At 42.2% G+C, this 22,966-nt stretch overlaps 2 protein-coding genes across 2 annotated transcripts; both read right to left on the bottom strand.

Moving 5' to 3' along the window:
- Nucleotides 1–219: 219 nt before the first annotated feature.
- On the bottom strand, nucleotides 220–9,318 carry myl6 (myosin, light chain 6, alkali, smooth muscle and non-muscle). The gene is made up of 6 exons (XM_080728735.1): nucleotides 9,233–9,318; nucleotides 8,986–9,013; nucleotides 7,364–7,507; nucleotides 5,742–5,915; nucleotides 4,658–4,735; nucleotides 220–704 (listed from the first exon to the last, which is right to left on the bottom strand). Exons 1-6 carry the CDS (start codon nucleotides 9,233–9,235, stop codon nucleotides 676–678), a joined length of 456 nt encoding a protein of 151 aa, XP_080584861.1. The 5' UTR covers nucleotides 9,236–9,318; the 3' UTR covers nucleotides 220–675.
- Nucleotides 9,319–10,826: 1,508 nt separating this feature from the next.
- Nucleotides 10,827–13,977, bottom strand: tsfm (Ts translation elongation factor, mitochondrial). Its single transcript, XM_080728614.1, has 6 exons — nucleotides 13,867–13,977; nucleotides 13,443–13,595; nucleotides 12,765–12,893; nucleotides 12,460–12,582; nucleotides 11,750–11,831; nucleotides 10,827–11,351 (listed from the first exon to the last, which is right to left on the bottom strand). Exons 1-6 carry the CDS (start codon nucleotides 13,912–13,914, stop codon nucleotides 10,954–10,956), a joined length of 933 nt encoding a protein of 310 aa, XP_080584740.1. The 5' UTR covers nucleotides 13,915–13,977; the 3' UTR covers nucleotides 10,827–10,953.
- Between the last annotated feature and the right edge of the window lie 8,989 nt (nucleotides 13,978–22,966).

Raw genomic sequence — 22,966 nt, 5'->3', positions numbered from 1 at the left:
TTGCACTTCACAAAGGACTGACCTGGCCCCAGCTTTTTAAGAGGTACACTTTACCATGTGAGAAATAGAAGACAATACCTATGCATCTCCATCACCGACATTGTATGCATTGAGGTTTGTTTAGGATACTAGATGCACAGGTGATAGAATTTAGCACTAGTTTGTGGGCTTTAGAGTCCAATGTGAAAAGTGTAAGATAAAGAAATTCAGACACTGCAATTCAGAAAACATTGTTTTTTTAATTCGATACTTTTAGATGACAGTACAATATCCCTTTCATTGTTGTTTGGCCAGGTAAATTCTACAATACAGTTTTGTCTCAGCCAATTAGCATGCATCTCATCTATAAAAAAACATAGCTAGCTAACAAGTACAACGTTGACACAGGGGTAAAGTGACAGGAAAGAAAAGTGTAAAATGTTAGAGGGAATGTTATTGCCAATTCTGCCCATAGGAATGGCATGAGGACATGCAACGATGCGGCATGTGAAATGGAAGGGTCTCTTGAACGCAGACACAGAAAAGGCACTTCTGAAATAAAATTAAAGACGCTAAGACAACGAAACAAGGGACACATTCAGGGCAGCGTGACGGAGGCCGTGACGGAGTGTATGACAAACATAATACAAAAATATTTTGGAATAAAGTTAAGCTGGAAGTGTGTTCTTGATATCTTCAACCGCTCATCACCATTCGGACCAGTTCTGGGAATAGGAAGAGAGAATAAACAAAAGACACATTAGCACGGTGCCTCGAGAGTGTCCGATGAATCCCAGAACAGCAACATGAACCTACAGCGTCGGGCGGCAGAGCCACGGTGACCCAATCATTGCATAGACGCCTCATAAGGCATACAGCTCCCAACACTGGAAGATGGATGATTCCTTCCACCTGGCTTTCCCCAAATACAGTTACACATTGACTCGACTCGGTTGGGGCGAGAAAATGTCAGGACTGACAACCTGGAACATCAGCAGTAGCCTGAGCCCTTTCATATTTGGAAACGATCTACTATTGCAGTACCACAGAAATACCAAAGGCAAGTGTAGGGAGGAGTAGGGCTGTCACGATTATGACATTTTACGTGACGATTAATTGTCACTCAAATAATTGCGATTAACGATTTAATTGTGTTTTTGTCGTTGACAATTACATTTCTGTTTGGCTTGTAGGCTTTGAAGGATATAGGAGGGAAATTGAAGAGCTAACCCTATGGTGCCAGAATAACAATCTCTCTCTAAATGTTAGTAAAACAAAAGAGATCATCGTTGACTTTAGGAAATCTGAAGTCAATCACAGTCCCGTAACCATAAATGGTTCACCTGTAGACATAGTGGACAGTTTCAAATTCCTGGGTGTTCACATAACAAACTCACTCACATGGTCTCAAAACAGCGAAGGTATCCTTAAGAAAGCTGGGTGACCTGTTGTTGTCGTATTGTTTTGTGTGCAATAAGGCTGAGAGTGCTCTTGGCACAAGCATTTCATTGTTTGTCTGTACTTGTATGGATACGCATTTGACTAATAAACCGAACCTGAACCTGAACCTGAAGTTACACATAACAATCATGACACAACCTAAATATACAAAGAAATTACTGACATATTTGACAACTTTATACTTAAAAAAAAACATTGATAGTGGAAATAGCCGATCTACAAGCTCACAACGCGTCGCGACGCGTTGTGAGCTTGTAGATCTGCTATTTCCACTATTTTTTACTTTAAAAAATATATATGAACATTTTTCAACATGGAAACGATTATGAAAAATAATCACGATTATGTCAAATATTTGCGATTAGACGATTATGTAATAATTGTGACAGTCCTAGGGAGGAGAGACAAAAGGGAGGTCAGAGACCAAAGCCAAACAAACATGAACATTTCTAAACTCTATTTGAAGTTCTAGCAGCAGCAGCTTCTGCGGGAGCGTGTGTTGAGGACAAGAAATCAAGCAGCTGATCACTGCTTCAGCATGATGGCACCATACCACAGGAGCAGACTGTTCCAAATAGGGATGGGACAATATGAAAATGTCATGTCACGATCTCTACTTGCGATTCACGATATTATCTCGATAATCAAAATATCCCCCAACATCCAATATCCTGGGGTGGAACATTTTGCCAAAACATTGCAGATCTACAAGCTCGCAACGCGACACGTTGTGAGCTTGTAGATCGGCTATGTTGTGACAAAGAAATTAGGTAGAGAATGAAAAAGAAGACGTCATTCCAGGTCCGTTTTACCATAGAGGGTTAAAGTGCAACCGGATATGCAGCTCGGCAAATAAAGGTGAATTGATCCCAGTGAATGACGGAGGACAATTTCAAGATAAATCGAATCTCCATGATACGATTATTGTGAGTGTTATTTATCATGATAAACGATGATAGCGACTATCGTCCCATCCCTAGTTCCAGAACCATTTTACAGTAGGGAAAAACCCAACATCACAACTGTATTCCAAGTTGATTCCAGACGGTTTCCTGTACTCTGGTTACAGCACACCACATGCCCAGGGTCCCTTGAACCTCTCAAAGCCAAAGTTCATGGGAGTCAGCAGCGGTGCACCTAGAAACATGCATGGGGACTACATGCAGGCTAAGCTACAGTAGGAAGAGTGCTCGGCAAGAGGGAGTTAAAGGAGAGAAACCCATTTCCACCAGTCATCACTGCACAAAGGCCATGGAAATCAATGCATCTATACAATGTATTTTTTGAAGCAGGAGGCATACCAACATTTAGAAAATGTGAAGTTTGTACAGCCATGCTGCCATTCTAAATGTACTTCATAGATATTTAGATATTTTTGTATCGAGTTATTCAGATTAATTAACAGACATTCTAACTTTACTTAAACTTAACTAGAACATTAACAGCCTTCTTGTTTTGATCTTCATAACTTAAACCAGTGGTTCTTAACCTTTTCAGGCTGCGACCCCCAAAATAATCATATTTGAATTGTGGACCCCCCCACCCTGATGAGCACTAAGAGTTGATGCATTACATTTAGCATAACACGGTTCTATTGTGAAAATAGCAGATCTTAGGCATTGTGATGAGCACTAAGAGTTGATGCATTACATTTAGCATAACACGGTTCTATTGTGAAAAAATTTCTAAGAAATTTTAAGTGTGCCTGCAGCTCGCTAAGTCTGTGCAACCTTGTGTAGCGGTTGGTGTTAGTGTTTCGTTTTGAGAGGGTCGTTCCCCCTGAAAAACACGTTTTGGCATGAAACGGTTAAGTTTTGCGCGTTTGTGGTGCCCCCTATGGGTCGAAGTGGAAATGCTTTTTGGTGTTGACTGGATGTTTCGTTTGTGATTTATGGCTACTTCTTACAAAATGGGCTCCTCCCGCTAACTTTGGAACCCTGTTACGGAAGAACGGTATGGACTATCAAAATATCGTTTAAATATGTTTATCGCATGAGTCCATAGATCGTGTGTATTGATTTTTGTGACATTTGGAGAAAATATGTAGGAAAAGGAGCAAAAAGTGTGTTTTGAAGAAAATTCAAAATGGCGGAAAATCTATCCTGACGCAAATGGGCGTGGCCTATATGAGGAGATGCGTCATGACCCAAGGAATCCAGGGAAAAACGAATTTTAATTTTCCGACCCACGGTTCAAGAGTTACAGGCCGAAAGGTAAAGTGGACTGTTATAGCGCCACCATGAGGCCAACTGACGAAATTTTTATTTATTTAATCCTTGATATCATTATAAATCTCCTCTCCAAGTTTTGAAACTGTAGCCCCTATGGTTTGCGAGAAAAAAAATATTGAATGTGAGTTTTTGCGATTCCCATTATAAGTCAATGGGTAAAATTAATTCACTAATAAATTAATATCAATTAAACGATACAACTTTTCTCTTAGAAAAGTAATAGCACCCCATTCCCGGCCGAGCCGCACGTTTTGATGTATATATTGCGGCGGTGGCGTAAATCGTGCGGCACTTATTACGTGCCGAAATTTTGTGAAGTGATTATTATTATATAAGTATGGCGGATTACAATAAGTGTTTTGCCATTGCATGGCAGGCACACTTAAATAGCAGATCTTAGGCGTTGTGAGCATGTAGATCGGCTATTTTTACAATTTCTGTCTCTAGTATTTGACAATTTGACCAACGTTTAATTTGTCATTTTAGAGGTATTAAAAAGTTCTTAAATTGTCACTTAAGAAATGTGCATAAAGCCTCTATACACTTAAACTTTATGTTGGTTTGTTTACTGTTGAGTGAGAAAACAATGTTGCACATTAAGTTAATCATCTGGGGACCCCCCATGTTTCACATTAAGTTAATCATCTGGGGACCCCCAAAATAATTTGGGGACCCCACTGGGGGTCCCGACCCACAGGTTGAGAACCACTGACCTAAACCATCTAGTAACCATTACGGGAGGCCATTATATGCAGTGATGAGTTCCTAAGCTGCTTTCCCTGGACCTCCACATGACGTGGGTGGAGAGGCCCTTACTACTACTTGGCTAGAAGCCGATAGTGGGCAGGGCTTTATGGATTTACTCATACCCTCTGCTCATCCGGACATGATGTGCCGGACAAACGCTGTGGAACGGGAACACGAAGTCAGTGATGATGACATACGGTAAGTAAAAAAAAAAATGCAACAACCCTTTCCTGCTTTACCTTCATAGTTGATGCAACCATTGGCGTCTTCGTGTCCGGCTAAAAGAGTCTCCACCTCCTCTTCTGTCATTTTCTCACCTACAACACAAATAAATATTCTAACCCACTGATGTTTCTAAACCACTGGTGTCAAAGAAAAGATCATTGTAATGTTTATTTCATTCCAAGAGCGTCCCGGAATCGTAAGGCGGTGTCGACGCAATAATAATGATCCACTGCCTTTACTTAAATTATATATAATAATACTGATGCCAGTTAATGTGGTTAATAATAGAGATCACAGTGGAAACATGATTTAGTGCTCTTTCACTACTTCACATTGTTTCTAGTATGCAAAATGCGACAAGTGATTTATCATCTGAAATGAAGCACGACATTAGAGCAAACAAGTCCTTCCTTTCATGTCTTTGCCACTAATGAGAACAACAGGAAATCCATCAATTTTTAATTTAATTCAATGAGGAATCAGCTGATCTTGTAAAAATGGAACAGGATCTTAAGAATTTTAATGTTGTGAACTTGTGATATGATGTCAAGTCAACAGATCTACTAGAATTGTACTGGAATCGGCACCAAGCAGACACGGGGCAGACTGCTTGTCGATAAGTCTTAGAGATAAAACCACACCGTGTAGAGCCAGTCAGATCAGTATAATTTTTTTGAATTATGTAGCCGTACAATTTACTACAATTTAATTCGAATAGATTTTGCACTTTTTTCAAAAATGCCGGTAATCAGTGGTCTAATACAGTGGTTCTCAGTGGTTTTCCCCCCAAACCCCCAAAATAATCATATTTTAACTAAGGACCCCCCCACTCAGAATTTTAAGAGTTGTGTCATTACATTTAGTTTGACTCGTTTCACAGATAAATATTGTGAAAATAGAAGGTTTTCGAGCTTGCAGATCGGCTATTTTCAAGATGTTTGTCTCTTTCTTATATTATTTGACAATTTGGCCAATTTTAACTATAGTAATTTGTTGATTACTTTTGATGCATTAATGGTCTTATTTCGAGGTATCAAATTATCCACAAAATCATGTGGGGACCCCCAGGGTCAACAGACAGGTTGAGAAACACGTTACCCAATGTGGTGAGGACGTGGCGTAGCTCGGCTCCCATCACTGTGCCGTTGCCCTCCTTGTCGAAGACACGCAGTCCTTCCACAAAGTCCTCAAAGGAGCCCTGGTCCTTGTTCTTAGCGATGGCCTGGAGCATGGGCAGGAACTGCTCAAAGTCCAGCATCTTGTGGTTCATCTCTGGAGATTAATTCAAGGTATTTATTATAATGTTTTTAATCAGAACATGATCTAGAACTTAGAACTCTAGGGCAGGGGTTTTCAAAGTGGGTGACGGGGCACCCCGGGGTGCCGTGACGGCAGTCCAGGGGTGCCGTGAGATAATTCGATAATATTTGGAATTTATTTGGACACAAAACTATTTAGTATCATTTTAAACTTGAAGTACAAAGTTATTTTCAGTTAGTTCTAACCAAAATGGCTATTATCTCAACGTTTTCTTCGCAACATAATCACTAAAATATCGTCACTGTCGCGCAGAAACCTCGTATCTCCAAGTTTCAAATGTGTATGTCTTTTGGTAAAGCAAAGCCCTGCTTCATCATACAAGACTGTCGCACAAAAAAGTAGTTTTCACTAGTTTAGTACATGTTATGTACTAAGAGACAAAAAGGTTTGGGAACCCCTGCTCTAGGGGTTTTAAATCAGACAGAAATTACATAATATGCCTTTGTCAGGCTTTTCTTATTAAGGTTTTTATATGCTAAATGTCACCAAAAGGAAAACCTGTTGTATGCCATTAACGGATTATGTTAATGTGCACTGGAATGTGTGCACACACACATCCGTGTTTGAAGATATTTGGTGGGCCTGCACAAATACCATGCATCTCTTTACCTTATAGAGCATTCTGTAAGCATGACATGCCATTGTCTGCATGGCAATAACATGACTGGACTTGACCGTTTTTTGGGGCATCAGCCCACAAAGGTTAACACAAGTCAATTGATGGACATATGCAGTACAATGACACTGAGGAAGGCTGGATATCCGAAACATTTGTTTCTCAATGTTGAAGATGCGATAAAGTAAAAGAAAACCAACTCTTGCCACTGTGTGTGACCCATTGCCTATACAATGTTTATGAGCTAAGACAGGGGTAGGCAACCTTAGGCACAAACATTGGCACAGGGGAGGGTGATCACTGGCACACTGGCATAAGAGTGTTTTCGGTTTAAAATAAAATATTTCAACAATGTAAATTAAGTCCCTCACATATCCCATATGCAAATTAGATCCTGCACATGATTCTACATGCATTCAAACTCTGAACCCTGGTTAGTGAGTCTGGGAGACAGACGAGGATAATGTTCTAATGATCATTACAATGTCCTGATGTTTTAAATATTTCAAAAGACGTAGAAAAAGGTTGTTTTATTTCTGTTGGATCTGTTGCACCAGACAAGTCAGAGCACGGTGATAACTAAAGAGGCCATTTACCGGGACATATTAGGACAAACAGGAAAGTTACATCATGTACCTACTCTGTTAAGACTACAACGAGTTCATGGCATGCTCAAGACAACCGACCTAAATGATAATCCAAGCGTGATAAATGGAGTCGATTAGGTCAGTGATCCATTGCAAGTCATTGGTCTGAGCATCAGTTGCTATAGGCCAGGGCTTACCTTCCGATTTGGGGTTCCCCAGGACCTTGAGCACCTCTGCATTGACGGGGTTCTGTCCAAGGGCCCGCATGACATCCCCGCACTGGCTAAAGCTGATCTTTCCATCGCCCGTTCGGTCAAACAAAAGGAAAGCTTCCTTGAACTCTGATAAGGAGAGACAACATGATTCAGGTACAGTTCTTTACGTCAGTCTATGTGTGCAGGGCTTGACATTAAGCCTTTTCCTGTTGTCCGGGACAAGTAATAAATCCTTCCGGACAAGCTCATTAAAAATGTACTTGTCCGTTGGACAAGTGGCTCTTGGTTTCACTTTTTCTGTGACGCTCCTAGCAGCTTTGTGCTGTATGCAGACTATGGACAGGACAGGCGATACTATGGAGTGGAGGGAGCAAATTCTGTTATTTATTCTATTTCAATGTCTTAAGGTGGTTGCACACTGCTGCGTTTTTCGTTGCGAAATGCGTTTTTCAGGGCAAGGAGAGAGAGGGAGATAGAGAGAGCAAGGGACCGAGTGGTGCGCGAAACGGGCGGCAGTGTGCAAACGTGACTGACATAACGTGAGGTTGATTTTTTTATTTGCGTTCTCCGAAATTCACTCCGATATTCGGCCCGAAAAACGCAGCAGTGTGCAAACAGCTTAACTCTCCTATGCATGCATTTAGGAAAGAAATGACTGAAATGTCTAATTTTTATCCAGATAAGTGACTTTTGTGACAAGTGAATGGGAAATTTACTTGGGACAAGTGCCTCAAAAAGTGAATGTCAAGCCCTGCTGTGCACAATTAGCTTGTTAATATAACACACAGGACCAAACTTTGAAATTATAGCCACAGTAGTAGTTCGTGCTCTCGTTAGTTTAGATGGCATGCAGCTAGCTCATCTAGCGACGGACAGGCGGAACTACAAGTAGCCCCATTTATCCTTATATGGCATTGAAAGCCGGCGAGCGCCTGCCTTTGACCGTGCACTGTGTCAACCATCATCATCACTGAAAACAAACACTCGCAAAAAGGCATCCCTCTCTCTCCCCCACGAAACAAAGCCCCGTACAAGGCCACTGTCATGTGAAACAGAGCAAACAAGCCATGAATCAGCTGTCTCGATCCGGGAGTCACAGACAGTTTGTTCCACTCTGACGACTGATGTTTTGGAGCCACGCCTTCAAAGATATCAACTCTTATCAGGAGGTGAACACAACGCGTTCAAAAGAATACAGCTCGATAATCAGATCAAAAACAAATCCGGACAAGTAGACTGTGTCATTATCTGGCCTGCGATGATTAGATCATCCACGCATTACCGAGATCGTGATGTTTAGTTTAGGGATGGCATGACATGCATTGCAACATCCAGCATCTTCCACTAGCAACGTTGCAGTTCTCTGAATGTTAAAGTCGTGATCAACCACGCAAAACAAAACAAATCAACCAGCAAACATTCCGGTTAGATTAACTTTACGTTATGAATGATATTCTTTCAGCGCAGACAACGTTACCTGAAGCCAGGGCTCCCACGGGTGATGAAACCAGTATTTCACTATTACAGAGTCAGAACAAGGAATTCAAAAACCTATGCCAAAATAAATGACCATGACTTTGAGTACGGATCGTGTTTAAACTCACCCATGATCTGGTCCTCTGAGAAGTCAGACTGGTTGAGGCAGCGTCCATGAAGACAATGCAAAAAGGAAAGACTAGATATTAGTATTAGTGGTGGGATTAGATAATGGTACAGTTTAGCTTAGCTCGTAGCTAACGTTACGGTTGAAGCGGCATCTAGCTATGTAACATTGGCTAGGTAGCCTTCACATAAACATAAAGGCAATGCTTGGTTCCTACGTATCTGATCAGAGTGTAAATGTGTGCTTACCATGTCTTGTGTTTGGTTTGTTTGACCGATTTAGACAATCAAAGATCTCTCTCTGGTAGACTTCCACTGAGCCTCTCTGAGTACTGGAGTAGTAGTGGTGGTACACCCCTGTGTCGTCACTACCTCGACGCTGGAACAACCAATCAGGTGTGTTCATTTTCACATAAGAAATTGGACTGGGGTCGATTTGCTCTGCAAGTTGCAGATCCGGTCTGGGTGTAGAGCGGATACGGAAACGGAGCATCGTGAGCATGCATGCATGTTTGGGTGTTAAGGCAGTAGGCGGGCTCTTGACCGGATCAGGCTAGTCAGTTCGGAATGGAAAGCGGGCTTTCCACGGGTGCTGCGGAAAGCCTGGTGACGCAAGGCATCGTTTCTGGGTTGAGTTCAAATAATTGACCTCCTCCACCCTCAGTAGCCTGCAGGTTAAGTTCTGCTTGAGGAATCCTAGCCTTGCATTGACGCCCTAGCTGGAGGCCTGCTGTGTTGCTCGTCACCCCTCTGCCCCTTCTCATGTCTGTCTCACTGTTCTACAATGAATGTATGTACACCACTGAGGCTATGTTCACAGTGCTGGCACCCCAAATCAGATTTTTGGCCGACCCAGATTGGAATGGAATCAAATAGATCAGGGGTTTTCAAGGTTTTCAGGCCAAGTACCCCTTAACTGAGAGAGAGATGAAGCAGGGGCCCCCCTCTACATAGTGTATAAATGCATTATAAATGCAGATTTTCATCGACTTGTTTGACAGCACTGTCATCAGTCTATGTTGGATTTGTGTTTCAGACATTAAGCCACTATCGTTGATGCTTAGTAATCCTGACCTTTCACTCTGTACTTGGTCTGCTCTCGTTTACCTCTACAACAAACCTATTTGCTGAAAATAGCAGATCTTGCTCTCAATGCCTCGCAGCACGAGGCGTTGAGAGCTTGTAGATCTGCTATTTTTGGCTAAAGTTCTCCTCTGATTAGGAATGCGAGGGTTCAAGTTTTAATTGAAAAATAATTATCCTATCACACAAGGATTTGATGTCCCCCTGTAGTAACTCTGAGGACCCCCTGTTGAAGACCCCTGAAATAGAATTTTGCTAATCAGTTTTGAATCAGTCCTTATAAAGCCTTGTGACTACAATCTGGATAGACATTTAACAAACAGCTAGACACTCCAGAGTGTGCAGCATGAATTCAAGTAAACCAACAGGGCAAACAAATGTATAGCATAGACAAGCAAACATTATGCATCCAAGTAACATATAACATGAAGTACATTTGATCTGGATGACATAACATCTATACGGCAACATTACTGTTCAACTTCAGAGCCAAGCGTGTGAAGTCGCTGTCTATAATATTTTTAATCAGAAATGCCATAAAATATAACGAAATCAAGCTCACTCAAAATCTCGATAGTGACTTTGACCTTTTGCATTGTCTATCCTTACGTCCCCCTGACCTAAATACAATTTATTTTGCATTGTGTTCTTTTTACGTTTCTCTGATGAACAGCAATTCTGAAGACTTGGGGGGAAAAAAAGAAGGAATAGCATACACATCCTTGCCATAAAAAATTAAATAAAAAGTAACTCAACAACATTTAGAGGTTGACAAAAATCCTTGTTGGGAGACTGATTTAATCGTACAGCAAGTGTTGGTACATATTTGACTAATTTCAGAAAATAAGACTGAACGTTTGAAAAGACTATCATACTGTATCATTCTTTCATTCGGCTCCTTCACCCGCGGCCGCCTCGCCGCACTGAAACCGGACAAAGTCCAGGACTCGGGCCTCCTGCCCTTTGAGGAACTGTGCCACTGTCCTGCTGGGGTCTGGGAGGAAGGTCTGGGGCAGCAGGCGAGTCTCGCTCTCGCCACAAGGCAGATCCTCCATGTTGCCCAGAGACAGAGGCGCCTCCCCCACCACGTGTTGACCCAGCTTACGTCCCAGAGCCTCCCGAGAGTCCTCCTTCCCGCCACGGAACACCACCAGGGCACCGTAGCGGCCCATGGCCATGTCACTCTGGCCGGTCACGGCGGCGTGCACGTAAGAGCCGATATGCCAATCGGCAGGGACCCCCACCGTCACTGCCCGCCTCACTGCCATGTTCTCGCCCAGGCGACCTGCGAACAGAATGGAAATTGCAGAATCAAATAAATATAGGCATAAGATTAGGGCTGGGCAATATTTAGAACCAATAACCGACTTAATCTTGTTCATGTTGGATAATCCAATAATCAAAAAGCAGTTTTATTATAGTTTATTTCTTTATCAACACAAAAAAACGATTAGCCTTAACCTCTAGTCTTAACCCTGTGTTATACTTTGTTATACAATGGTGGGATACAAAAATAGTGAAAATAGCTGAGCCACAGCTCACAACACAACGCAATTTCACTTCTTTTCTTTCAGTAATCGAAGCAGAAGTTTGAAATAATCATGACACTAATTTGAAGTCATTTTGCCCAGCCCTAACATGAGATATGGTCATGTAACATCATGCCATGTGAACAATCCTGACCTATTGTACGAGCCACCTGGTCAGCCAGTGAAGTTCCTTCAGTAACACTCAGTTTACTCAGCTGATCAGCTTCCAGCATATTCTGAAACCAACAACATTCAGTGCATTAGATCACTGATTCTTAAACAATCTCATGTCTAGGACCCCCAAATGTATATGTATTTGGCTGCAGACCCCCCATTTGCAACTATTTGATGGCAGGGTGTCGGGACCCCCATAAGAGAAGATTTGTCAACATTTATTCTTTAAACAGGCAATCTACAAGCTCATGTGTCGAGATGTGACGTGTTGTAATATAAAATGTCGTCAACCAATCATCAAGGACGATGATACACGAAAGAAGAAGCAGCTTGAAGATCTGCTCTTTTTGAATAGCCAAAAAATAAAATGGGGCTTAAGTGTGTAAACTTTCTTCATTTTGCTAGGGACACCCTTCAAGGACCCCCTTGAAGAGTGAGAACCACGGCATTAGCGAAGTCACAGTGGTGGCTGTTGTGCTATCAATGAACCTGCTTTAGTGTTTAACACCTTATCCTTTTATCCTTTATGTAGAGGGACTGTTTACTGCAGGTCAGAGGAGGGATAATTACTATTCTGCATTCACAGAGAAGATGGTTGCTCTGATGAGTATTATGGAGGGTGCTCCATAATACTCAGAACTCTTTAATTTGAAAGCATAAACATAGCTCAACACTAAAGTCCATCCATACCTTTACATATCCTGTCTGGCCTTGAGTTTTCGTCCGGTGGTGAGCCATGGCGGCAAATGCCACATCCTTAACCAGTTCCTGGAACTTCTCATTACGGGCAACAAAGTCTGTCTCACAGTTTACCTGGATTACACAGGCAAGAGGACAGAACAGAAAAACTGTTTGAATTGAAAAATAGGACCACACAAGATATCCAAATGAACATAGGAAGAACAATTTGTTTATTAAACAGCATAAAATTGGCAGGTAGGCAAAACAAGTTATTAGTTGTTATAATAGGATTCAGCCACCATCATTGGACTTACCTCCACTATAACTGCAGCTTTGTCTCCTACAAAAAGACCGATCAGACCCTCTTTTGCTTTCCGACCCTCCAGCTTGTTTGCTTTGCTCCAACCTTCTTTCTGGGCTTGATCGTGTAACCAGCTCTCAGCCTTAGGTTCAGAGTAGAGAAGATGGCATGGATGAGCACATGTAATAATTTCTGCAAGAAATTGCAGGTGTTTTCCTTAGTGTCGGAGTTTGGAAGCGCTTGTGGTAAGTCACTCAATGGTCCTGTGTACCACCTGTTTCTAAATGTCACATATTAATGCAGGAGGCAGGCGTTATTGAAAACAAGCACTTCCAAAGTTCAACACTTAGAAAGATAATCACCTGCACAGAAGTTCTTGACAGAAACCGAAAGTAGCTCATAACTATGGTGGATTTTTATGAAACAAACACTTTGCAGATATTAAGAGGATATTCAAGCTTTCCATACAGCTGCAATGTTGGTGAGTTTAACACTGTTAATACAATCAGATAGGAGCTTTCTGTTTGGATGTATGGGCTGTCATTGCAACTCTAGATTCAACATAATAAAAATATAGATATATCCAGAGTTGCAAGTTGCAGCTATAGTCAGATGGGTGGGGTGTCTTTAGCTTTATATCTCATACCACTACAATCAGTATGTGCTGAACAAAAAAGACAGACAGGGTTACCTGTGTTATGTCATTGTCAAACTTCTCCAGTGCTTTCTTGCAGTTTATGAAGGTGTATCCAGTGCTCTTCCTTAGCTTCATCAGGAGGGCTTTTTCAGCAGCCAGAAGGTGACAGCCTGTGTGCAAGGATTGCACATTCTGGCAAACTCCCACCTGAGGGTGACATTGGATGAAAAGTGTGCTTTAATATCCCAGACTCCTCAAATGGCTGTACATTTGAGGAGTTAGCATGCGTTCACCAAGTTTGAACTGAGTTTGAACTGAAGTACTGTGCCAAATCAGAATATTTCTCAAGGTGAAAGTCCAACTCTGTCCAAATGACAGTTGCATTTTAAGGAAAAGCATAACAGCAATGAAATGAAATCAACTGACTGACAGCAGCTCACACACGCATATAACAAATAATGTGTATTTACTTGCCTACCTTTGTAACCTCTGTTCTTAACGCTCTAAAGACAAAGGCTAACGACATCGTTGTATTTATTATATTCGTTATTTCTTATGAAAGATAAATCGGGTTGTCATTGAAATGCACGCTGTGTGATGAAAGCTCTGTGGAGGACGGCAGCTAACTAGGGCCAAACATTTATAGCCATGCAATAGTTTCTCACAGCGCCGCCTGGAGGAAGGGAGTGACACAACAAGTATTCCTCTAGCCCTGAGAGGGTCAATATTTGTGAAAATCATATCTCAAAGGTCAAGTTCCGATTAAATTAACATATATATGAAGGAAAAGGGGCAAATGAACAAGTAGCACCCATGAAAATGTGCTGGACTTTGTTGTTTGAGGAAAAGAAAGAAAGGAAAAAAAGGTAAAATGAACATGAAACAGATATATTTCAATCGAGTTTCTGGTAGCGCAAATACATATATTTGTTTTAGTTATGAAAGTTTTTAGATAGTTTAATCTTGATTTGTGGACAGTCTTGCCAGGCACGTAGTGGTATCACGTTGCAACACATGGAGCAGAGCTAGCAGAAAGCTATTTTGGGTGAGCTATCTTCGATTAACTGGATGCTATGGCAGGATAAATTAAACAGTAGGCTACTTTGTGTACCACCAAAATGACTCAATACAGCCACCTTTGAATACACTGATACAGGCTCCTGCATGGACTCTGGTACACTTGCACATGGTTTACTAAATTGCAGAACTTTAACAGGTGCCTGTTCATAGACTGTATGGCTATACTACAAAAATATATCATAATCATTCATATAGTCAGTTGAGTGTGAATAGAGGTACATATATGCATTCATGTGCTGATATCTAGGGCTAACAGCTCAGTATTTTTGTATGACTATGATTATGATTTATCTTTATTTTTATTCTTATTTATCTTGGTTTGGCTCTTGGCCCTATGTTTCATTCTCACATCTGACATCTGTTGTTGCTATGACAACATTAAACATGAATGCAAACACCCTAATAAGCTAATAGTACTCTGACATGATTGAATACAGATTTCTTCTAGCTCCTTTCGTATATATTTTCTCACAACTCCACCCGGTCATGTACTGGGTATATACTGTATGGTAACAGTTAACTGGACCCCACCATCAGTACTGAACTGTACTGATACGTTCTAGCAGCTGTGTAAACGCATACAGTAGATACTGTATGCATGTGATGTGGTGCCATGATGCTCTTCTAAGTTATCAAAGATACTGCAGGGCAGATCCAAACAAATGAGATGTCACTGTGGAAAAACTCATCTACTTATTAGAACATTGCATACATCATGTAAGTATAACCTTTCACTTCACATGACTGCATGCCACAGTATGTTGCTGTCCTGTCCTTGTCTATCTCTATCAGTCAAAGAGTCATATCTTCCTGCCACTTCTGCGCTGCACATGTAGCCTACAGTATATACTGCATATGCTCATTCTGTATAATAAACTTCAGAACTTGTTGTGTGATAACTATCTACCATTCCACTCTCTAAATGACCGTGTAATGCTCCTCCCTGTTCATTGGGGATATACAGTACATGCTGTCAACAGAGGCTCATTTACAGGCCATAGACTGTAAAATATGGTACAGAGTGGGCATGTACTTGCCTGACTGCTAGCGTCCGACATCTCAACACCACACTACGTGGCCACCAGCAGGGGGGGGTGATGTGCGGACTGAAGTGTCAGGCTAGGCATGTACAGTATGTGTGTGTAGTCACTGGAGCCTGTAACCAGTAGATGTCACTGTTCTGCTGTGTAATGTAAAAGCTGGTGGAGTCTGTTCTATTGGCCAACTCAACTCAACCTTCCTTTATAGTGTTCTTGTTTACTTCATCACACTGCACTAACTAGCAACTACTACTCTACAATAGAGAAATCACAAAATCAAACAATAACAAATGTTAGCAAATGGTGTGTGCATGTGTCTATACGTGTTTATTTGTTTACAGTATTTGTAAGGATCCCCATTAGCTATGCCCTAAACTAAAGCACAGCTATAGTCTTCCTGGCTTCCACACAAAACAGTATGTTAAAAAAATACATTTGAAATACAAAATATAAAGAAAAAAGAAAAAGTAAATTAAAATGTATAATCCATGATACAAAATCATTATATGAACGCACATAAGACAAATTAAAAAGCATTACAAACATTAGTACATCCTACAACAGATATTTTCCAATGTGTTTCTTTTGAATAGTGGTTTCTGTGTCAGTTTTGTCATTTAGTATTCCATGTTTCCATTTCTCTGTATTCTACTGTGCGCTTCAATTTCCTTCAAATAATTTATTGGTTTTTGGTTTGGGAAGTGAAAGCATATGTACAGTATATGACTCTTAATTGTGTTTCATCTGACTGTACTACCTAATGATGGGGTCTTAGATTGTAAAACCTTCCATGTTGAGAGTAGCATGCAGTCCAGAAGTCATTTTTTCTTTTTTCTTTTAAACCATTCTAAATCTAAGTTAATGGTGTGTTGATGTGCATGGTTTGTGTTTTGCAAAACACATTTTTAATAATGTGAATATATTGTTATGTTAAAATATTCCAATGTTACTAACTGACCTACAATGGTAAATTGCGTGTACACAAAACACACCGCTATCAAACTCTGCACTGGGAAGAATGTGGAATGGTAGGTGATGAGGATGATTATAATCCGACCTGATCTGAGGTGACTTGTTTTCACAAGACTGATTGGGACAGGAATATTGAACTCTAACCTGGAAGACAAGACAACATAGTTGAAGGCCATTTTGGATTTGGTGCCCTTATTTAGCCCACACATTCACAAAGGGCATGTATATAGGCCCTATTGAACCTTCCTAGAGCAGTGTTTCTCAAATGGGGGTACGTGTACCCCTAGGGGTACGTGGAGGTACTGCAGGGGGTACTCAGAAAATGCCCTCAAAAAGGAAATCTAGTATAAATCATGCTTGTTCATAGTTAAATAATTAACTACAATTGAATTAGGAGGGGAAAAAAACATTTACTGTTATGTTTAATGAAAACACATGATATGACCAGTTCACCGTTCACAACTTGATATGAGTTGTTAACCCAAATTACATGGTATCAGGCAACTGGGATGTGTTTTAAAGTTGTTTGGAAGTTATTGACATGAAAACCCGACTGAAATGTATGGCAACGTTTGAAATCATAGCATCATATACCACTATTTATTTATATTTTAATTGCACTTTTATAAGCAAAATGTTGTTGTCGGGTAAAGGGGGTACTTGGATTCAGAAATCATGGAAAGGGGGTACTCAAGCCAAAAAAGATTGAGAAACACTGTCCTAGAGGACAAATCCACTGAGAAATGAACCTCTGCTCTCCATGGTCATGGAAGTGCTGGATATGACCCAACTCCACTCCTGTACTAGTACTCTGTTCTATTCGTCTGTCATTCAATGTTATATGAGATACTTTAATGGTTTCCTGTGGAAATAAGCTTAGTCTTTTCTAGGATCTCCTTTTAGTAGACATTGTACCAGTGAACTGTATACCGTCATGAAACTGTACCTTTTCCTATGCAAACTTACAATAAAGTCTTCAATCAATCAATCAATCAATCAATCAATCAATCAAACCACATGCATCAGTTGATGAATGATTCAGCACCACCAGCGATGGACAGCGACAAGCTATATACACTTTGACCCAGCACCATGCCTTTTTCACAGGGACATACAATATGAGAGCAAAGCAAATGTATGGAGTGCAGCTTTAATATGAATCTTTAGTAAACAAGTACATCTTAGCTCAGGACCATAGAACACGTCGTGTTGGGGAAAAAAAAAATAATAATAGCAGATCGTTTGATGAAAGTTATTTTCATCAATGTTCATCCCAGAATTTAGCAGACGTGAGCTGCTGTGATAGGAGAAGGATATCAAATGGAACCCAACCACCTTAAAAACCATTGTATATTTCCCTGCTCTGCCTGCATGTAACCTTGACACATGAAAACTGTTACACTCTTTTCACCTGTACATATATTTTGTTCTGATTGTATTGTATTGTATTGTATTGTATTGTATTGTATTGTATTGTATTGTGTACACTTCTGCTTTGGCAATGTAAACGTATGTTTTCTCATGCCAATAAAGCCCTTTGAATTGAAATTGAATTGAAAATTGTGAATTAGCCACCAGCAACTAGCAGACATCCCAACCTGGAGATTTTCTGGGAAATCTCGCTTTTTCAAACGCACATCATTTCGACAACGGAGCATCGGCAGGTATCGCTACTCACCCCACGGATGGTTAGGGTTAGGTTTTGCCTGGCTCCAGACCATAGACCCGACCACTCTCTGAGCGGACTGGTTCTCTTGGTCTGGTGTTGTTATATGACGCTAGAGTTTCTCTGGTTTAGGCAGAACCAAGCCAATGAGAGTCAGAGACTCAGAGGAGGGGGTGGGTCTAACTTTTGAAAATCAACAGAAACAGTGGAGGGAGGGAGAGCTCAGCCAAAGCTCTTAATTACTCCCTTTGCACACCTCGTTTGCACCAAAGACAACGACCTGTTTGATGCCTGTCATAGAGGGGAGGGGGAGGGGGGAATGTTTTTGTGTAGTCAAACACAACCCCTCCCACCAGATCTCTTGTGATTGGGAATTTCAAATTTCAAATCCCCTTCCCTTTGAAATCTCTTGTCAATGGGACAATGTCAGACTCAAGCTCAGCGCAGAGTCTGAAATCAGGCTAGGTTAGGTTTGGTTGTCGAAAAGATGACTTGTAGAAATAGCGTCACGCTCCCGGTCTCACTGTGCATGCAAACCTTTTCGGGAATTTATTTGTTGTTGTTTTTTTTTATTAAAAATTGCTCTGCACGGTACAACATGTTTACATGAGCCTTATATCCACTTATTTCTGCGAGAATTTACTGTAGAATTATGTGTGGGACACATCCGGAGAACAGCAGACATACAAGCTCACGTCGCGTCGCAGATGCAACCGTTGTGAGCTTGTAGATCACTCTCGGCTGCGGCGCCGGAACTGCCGCACACCTTCTGCGCAATGCACGATGGGACGTTGGAAACTTGTGGATAGGGAATTATGAGTACAAAGGGAAACAAGCCTAAAAACTATCTTGTGGTTTTATCCTTTTAGTTGACCTTTTCAGTGAACTGTCCTGTCCTGTACTTTTTCCTATGTAAACCTCCAATAAAGTATTCAATCAATATGCCACTTATGTGGATATGAGCTATAATATACACATGCATTAACTATGAATCCACATATATAATAACCCACCCTTTGAACAACATCTGCACCAGCTGATGTGCTTTTGCAAACTTTTAATAAAGTATTCAATCAATCACCTGAATCAAACTTAAGCTATAAAGGGGGCATATTGAACCTTTAAGTGTTTGAGCTTCATGATTCAACAATGCTGCTTAGCAATGATGAGATGCACAACATGATAAATACTCACCCCGACGTGCCTTTTGCAGTCATTATGCTCCCTTGAGAAATGTTAAAGTCGCTGTTGCATGCAATGCACAGAGCCATCGTATCAGCATGTTTGACTAGGATAATACACTGTAAATCTTGGAATATTCCGAGGTAAGATTTTCACAACAAACAAACGCATCAGCTGATTAGACCGACCACCGCAATTCATGGGTTGCATTTGTAGTCCTACACCGGCCATGTTGAGGACCAACACAGGTGTTCTGGTTGGCGTAGAACATTAGTTCTATGCCAATCGGACAAATTGAAAACCTGTGTTGGTCCTCAACATGGCTGTTTAGGACTACAAATGCAACCCATGAATTCACCTTATTCCTGGCCCTCTCTATGAGGCAGCCATTGCCTTTTACAGAGGGGGCTATAGAGTTTTTCTGTGTGCTGCTTCATTCAACAACTTTTAAACTTCCTCCCAAGTAAGGAAGTGAACAGGGAATCGTGTGTTGCCATATTTTGCCAAAGAAACAAGCGGCCAGGTCTATGAAAATAAGCCCAATAGAAGCAACTAGGCTCAGTTTTACTACTTTTACATTGTGAGCTTGTATATCTGCTACCAGTAAGACTCCCTAATCGGGAGATAAGCGACCGTAGGTGGCTTATCTCCACAAATAGGGCAAAAATTTGTTTTTCCAAAATCTTCCTGATCCATGTTGATGACATGAGTGTAGACATGCTGTGTAGTTGCGACCGTAGGTCGCACTTACTATAGCTAGCTCCACCAGGTGTCCGTCCGTCCGTCAGTCCGTCCGTCACACTTTTGCCCTGCTCATATCTCCGCAACCGTTGCCCCGATCCATGCCAAAATTTCCACACAAACTCCTTGCCTGGCAAACTACAACCTCCACAAAAACCAGGTGTAAAAAAATAACCACATACACGTCACACTTTCCCCCTACTCATATCTCGGCCACCGTTGGCCCGATCCATGCAAAAATTTCCACACAAACACCTTGCCTGGCAAACTACAACCTCCACGGACCCCCGGAGCTCCAGGGACCCCCAGGTCCCTGGGGGACCCCCAAGTGTAAAAAATTCGCACTTGTGCAAAAATTACCAAATGACCACTCCAACGGGGCTGCTCACGGGGAATTCCCGGGGACCACCGACTCCTGGTGCTCCAGAACGGATGCAAAAGTGGTCGCGCCCCCAGTGGAGGACCCCCTGCCACTGCAGCGCACATAAAATGCCGTAACTTGGGCTAGGAGCGACCGGGAGAGCCGGGGCCGGTACCTATTCGCCCGCCTCGGCGGCGCGGAGACCCCACCCCTCATTTCTCACATGGCCCTCTAGCGCCACCATGAGGCCGATTCTTGCAAAACACATTTTTGGACACTGCTCCTACAATTTTGCCCCTAAAATCACTCAAATCGGTACACAGTATGTCTACACTCATGTCATCAACATGGATGTGTATACATGTGACCTACGGTCGCTTATCTCCCGATTAGGGAGTCTTACTGGTGATATTCGTGATTTTAGGGCAAAAACTGTAGGAGCAGTGTCCAAAAATGTGTTTTAAAAATCGGCCTGAAGGTGGCGCTAGAATAGGGCCATGTGAGAAATGAGGGGTGTGGTCTCCGCGTTGCCTTGGCGGACGAATAGGTACCGGCCCCGGCTCTCCCGGACGCTCCTAGCCCGAGTTACGGCATTTTATGTGCGCTGCAGTGGCAGGGGGTCCTCCACTGGGGGCGCCACCACTTTTGCATCCTTTCTGGAGCACCAGGAGTCGGTGGTCCCCGGGAATTCCCCGTGAGCAGCCCCGTTGGGGTGGTCATTTGGTCATTTTTGCACATTTGGTCATTTTTTACATCTGGGGGTCCCCCAGGGACCTGGGGGTCCCTGGGGCTCCGGGGGTCATTGGAGGTTGTAGTTTGGCAGGCAAGGAGTGTGTGTGTAAAATCTGGCATGGATCGGGTCAACGGGTGCGGAGATATAAGCAGGGAAAAAGTGTGACGTGTGACGTGTGAGCACATTTGGTCATTTTTTACATCTGGGGGTCCCCCAGGGACCTGGGGGTCCCTGGGGCTCCGGGGGTCCTTGGAGGTTGTAGTTTGGCAGTCAAGGAGTGTGTGTGCAAAATTTGGCATGGATGGGGGCAACGGTTGTGGAGATATGAGCAGGGCAAAAGTGTGACGGACTGACTGACTGACTGACTGACTGACTCACTGACAGAAAGCCCGTGGAGGTTTTGGTAGTAAATGCGACCTACGGTCGCAATTAATATATATATATATATATCATTTTAATTTTTAAAAATCATGCTGTGGATTGACCAGAATGTCAGAATGTTGCTGCACCACAAATGAAGTTTGAGCAGTAAAATCACCATTGCACTAGTTTTCTCAACATTATCTTGGTATAAATCAGGCACAGGATCACAATGTTCCTGTGCCGCCAATAAACAGTGAGTGTACTTATCAGTGTTTCTTTCATTGCAAGTAGGCCGTAAACTCACCCGGCCAAGACACCCATGCACCAGATAGTTCTCTTTGGTTGCTGGGAAAAAGACTATCACAGAGAACCGGCTCAAGACTGACTGGACCATAAACCGTGGCAGACCATCTTGGACAATATTCAGAAAATGTAACTGAAACTAAAGGTAGATCTCTTCCAAATAAGTCGGGAAAATGGTTAATAAAACAATAATAAAAATTCAAAAATCCCAGTCAAATGACAGACTTCAAAACAAACTGTATTATACCAGTAAGACTCCCTAATCGGGAGATAAGCGACCGTAGGTCACTTATCTCCACAAATAGAGCAAAAATGTGTTTTTCCAAAATCTTCCTGATCCATGTTGATGACATGAGTGTAGACATACTGTGTAGTGATTTTCGTGATTTTAGGGCAAAATCTGAATCGGCCTCATGGTGGCGCTAGAGGGCCATGTGAGAAATGAGGGGTGGGGTCTCCGCGCCGCCAAGGCGGACGAATAGGTACCGGCCCCGGCTCTCCCGGTCGCTCCTAGCCCGAGTTACGGCATTTTATGTGAGCTGCAGTGGCAGGGGGTCCTCCACTGGGGGCGCCACCACTTTTGCATCCGTTCTGGAGCACCAGGAGTGGGTGGTCCCCGGGAATGCCCCGTGAGCAGCCCCGTTGGGGTGGTCATTTGGTAATTTTTGCACATGTGCTCATTTTTTACACTTGGGGGTCCCCGAGGGAGCTGGGGGTCCCTTGGAGGTTGTAGTTTGGCAGGTAAGGAGTGTGTGTGCAAAATCTGGCATGGATCGGGCCAACGGTTGCGGAGATATGAGCAGGGCAAAAGTGTGACGTGTGACGTGTGTGACGGACGGACAGACGGACACCTCGAGCAGCTTTCTGTAGTAAGTGCGACCTACGGTCGCAATAACATCTAATTGATTTGAATTGAGTCAGAAACAGAGATCTTGTTTAACTTAGTGACATTTCTATGAAAGGTTTGGCTTTGGTCTCTGGGAGGACAATGATGAGGAAGATGGTACACAATGCACAGACCATCATAAACACCAGAAACACATAGGGCCTACTGTAGTCTTGCAGGGCATTTTGTACAGTACAAACAAGGCATACAAAAATTAGTCAGTAATAAGTAAAAACAAAAAACAAAAACAG

This window comes from Nannobrachium achirus (genome assembly GCF_963921795.1).
Source record: "Nannobrachium achirus genome assembly, chromosome: 6".
NCBI classification, from domain to species: Eukaryota; Metazoa; Chordata; class Actinopteri; order Myctophiformes; family Myctophidae; genus Nannobrachium; species Nannobrachium achirus.
Note: the sequence above shows the minus strand (reverse complement) of the source record. Positions and strands in the feature narration are given on the sequence as shown.

Bases quoted from the DNA above. Each gene is read 5' to 3' on its own strand.
- tsfm (XM_080728614.1), bottom strand. From the start codon at position 13,914: ATGTCGTTAGCCTTTGTCTTTAGAGCGTTAAGAACAGAGGTTACAAAG. The intron at 12,894-13,442 runs GTAACCCTGTCT...TCTGAACCTAAG, and splicing joins TTGACAATGACATAACACAG to GCTGAGAGCTGGTTACACGA. The intron at 12,583-12,764 runs GTAAGTCCAATG...TGTGTAATCCAG, and splicing joins AAGCTGCAGTTATAGTGGAG to GTAAACTGTGAGACAGACTT.
- myl6 (XM_080728735.1), bottom strand. The intron at 7,508-8,985 runs GTGAGTTTAAAC...TCTCCTTATCAG, and splicing joins CTCAGAGGACCAGATCATGG to AGTTCAAGGAAGCTTTCCTT. The intron at 5,916-7,363 runs GTAAGCCCTGGC...ATTAATCTCCAG, and splicing joins GGGGAACCCCAAATCGGAAG to AGATGAACCACAAGATGCTG.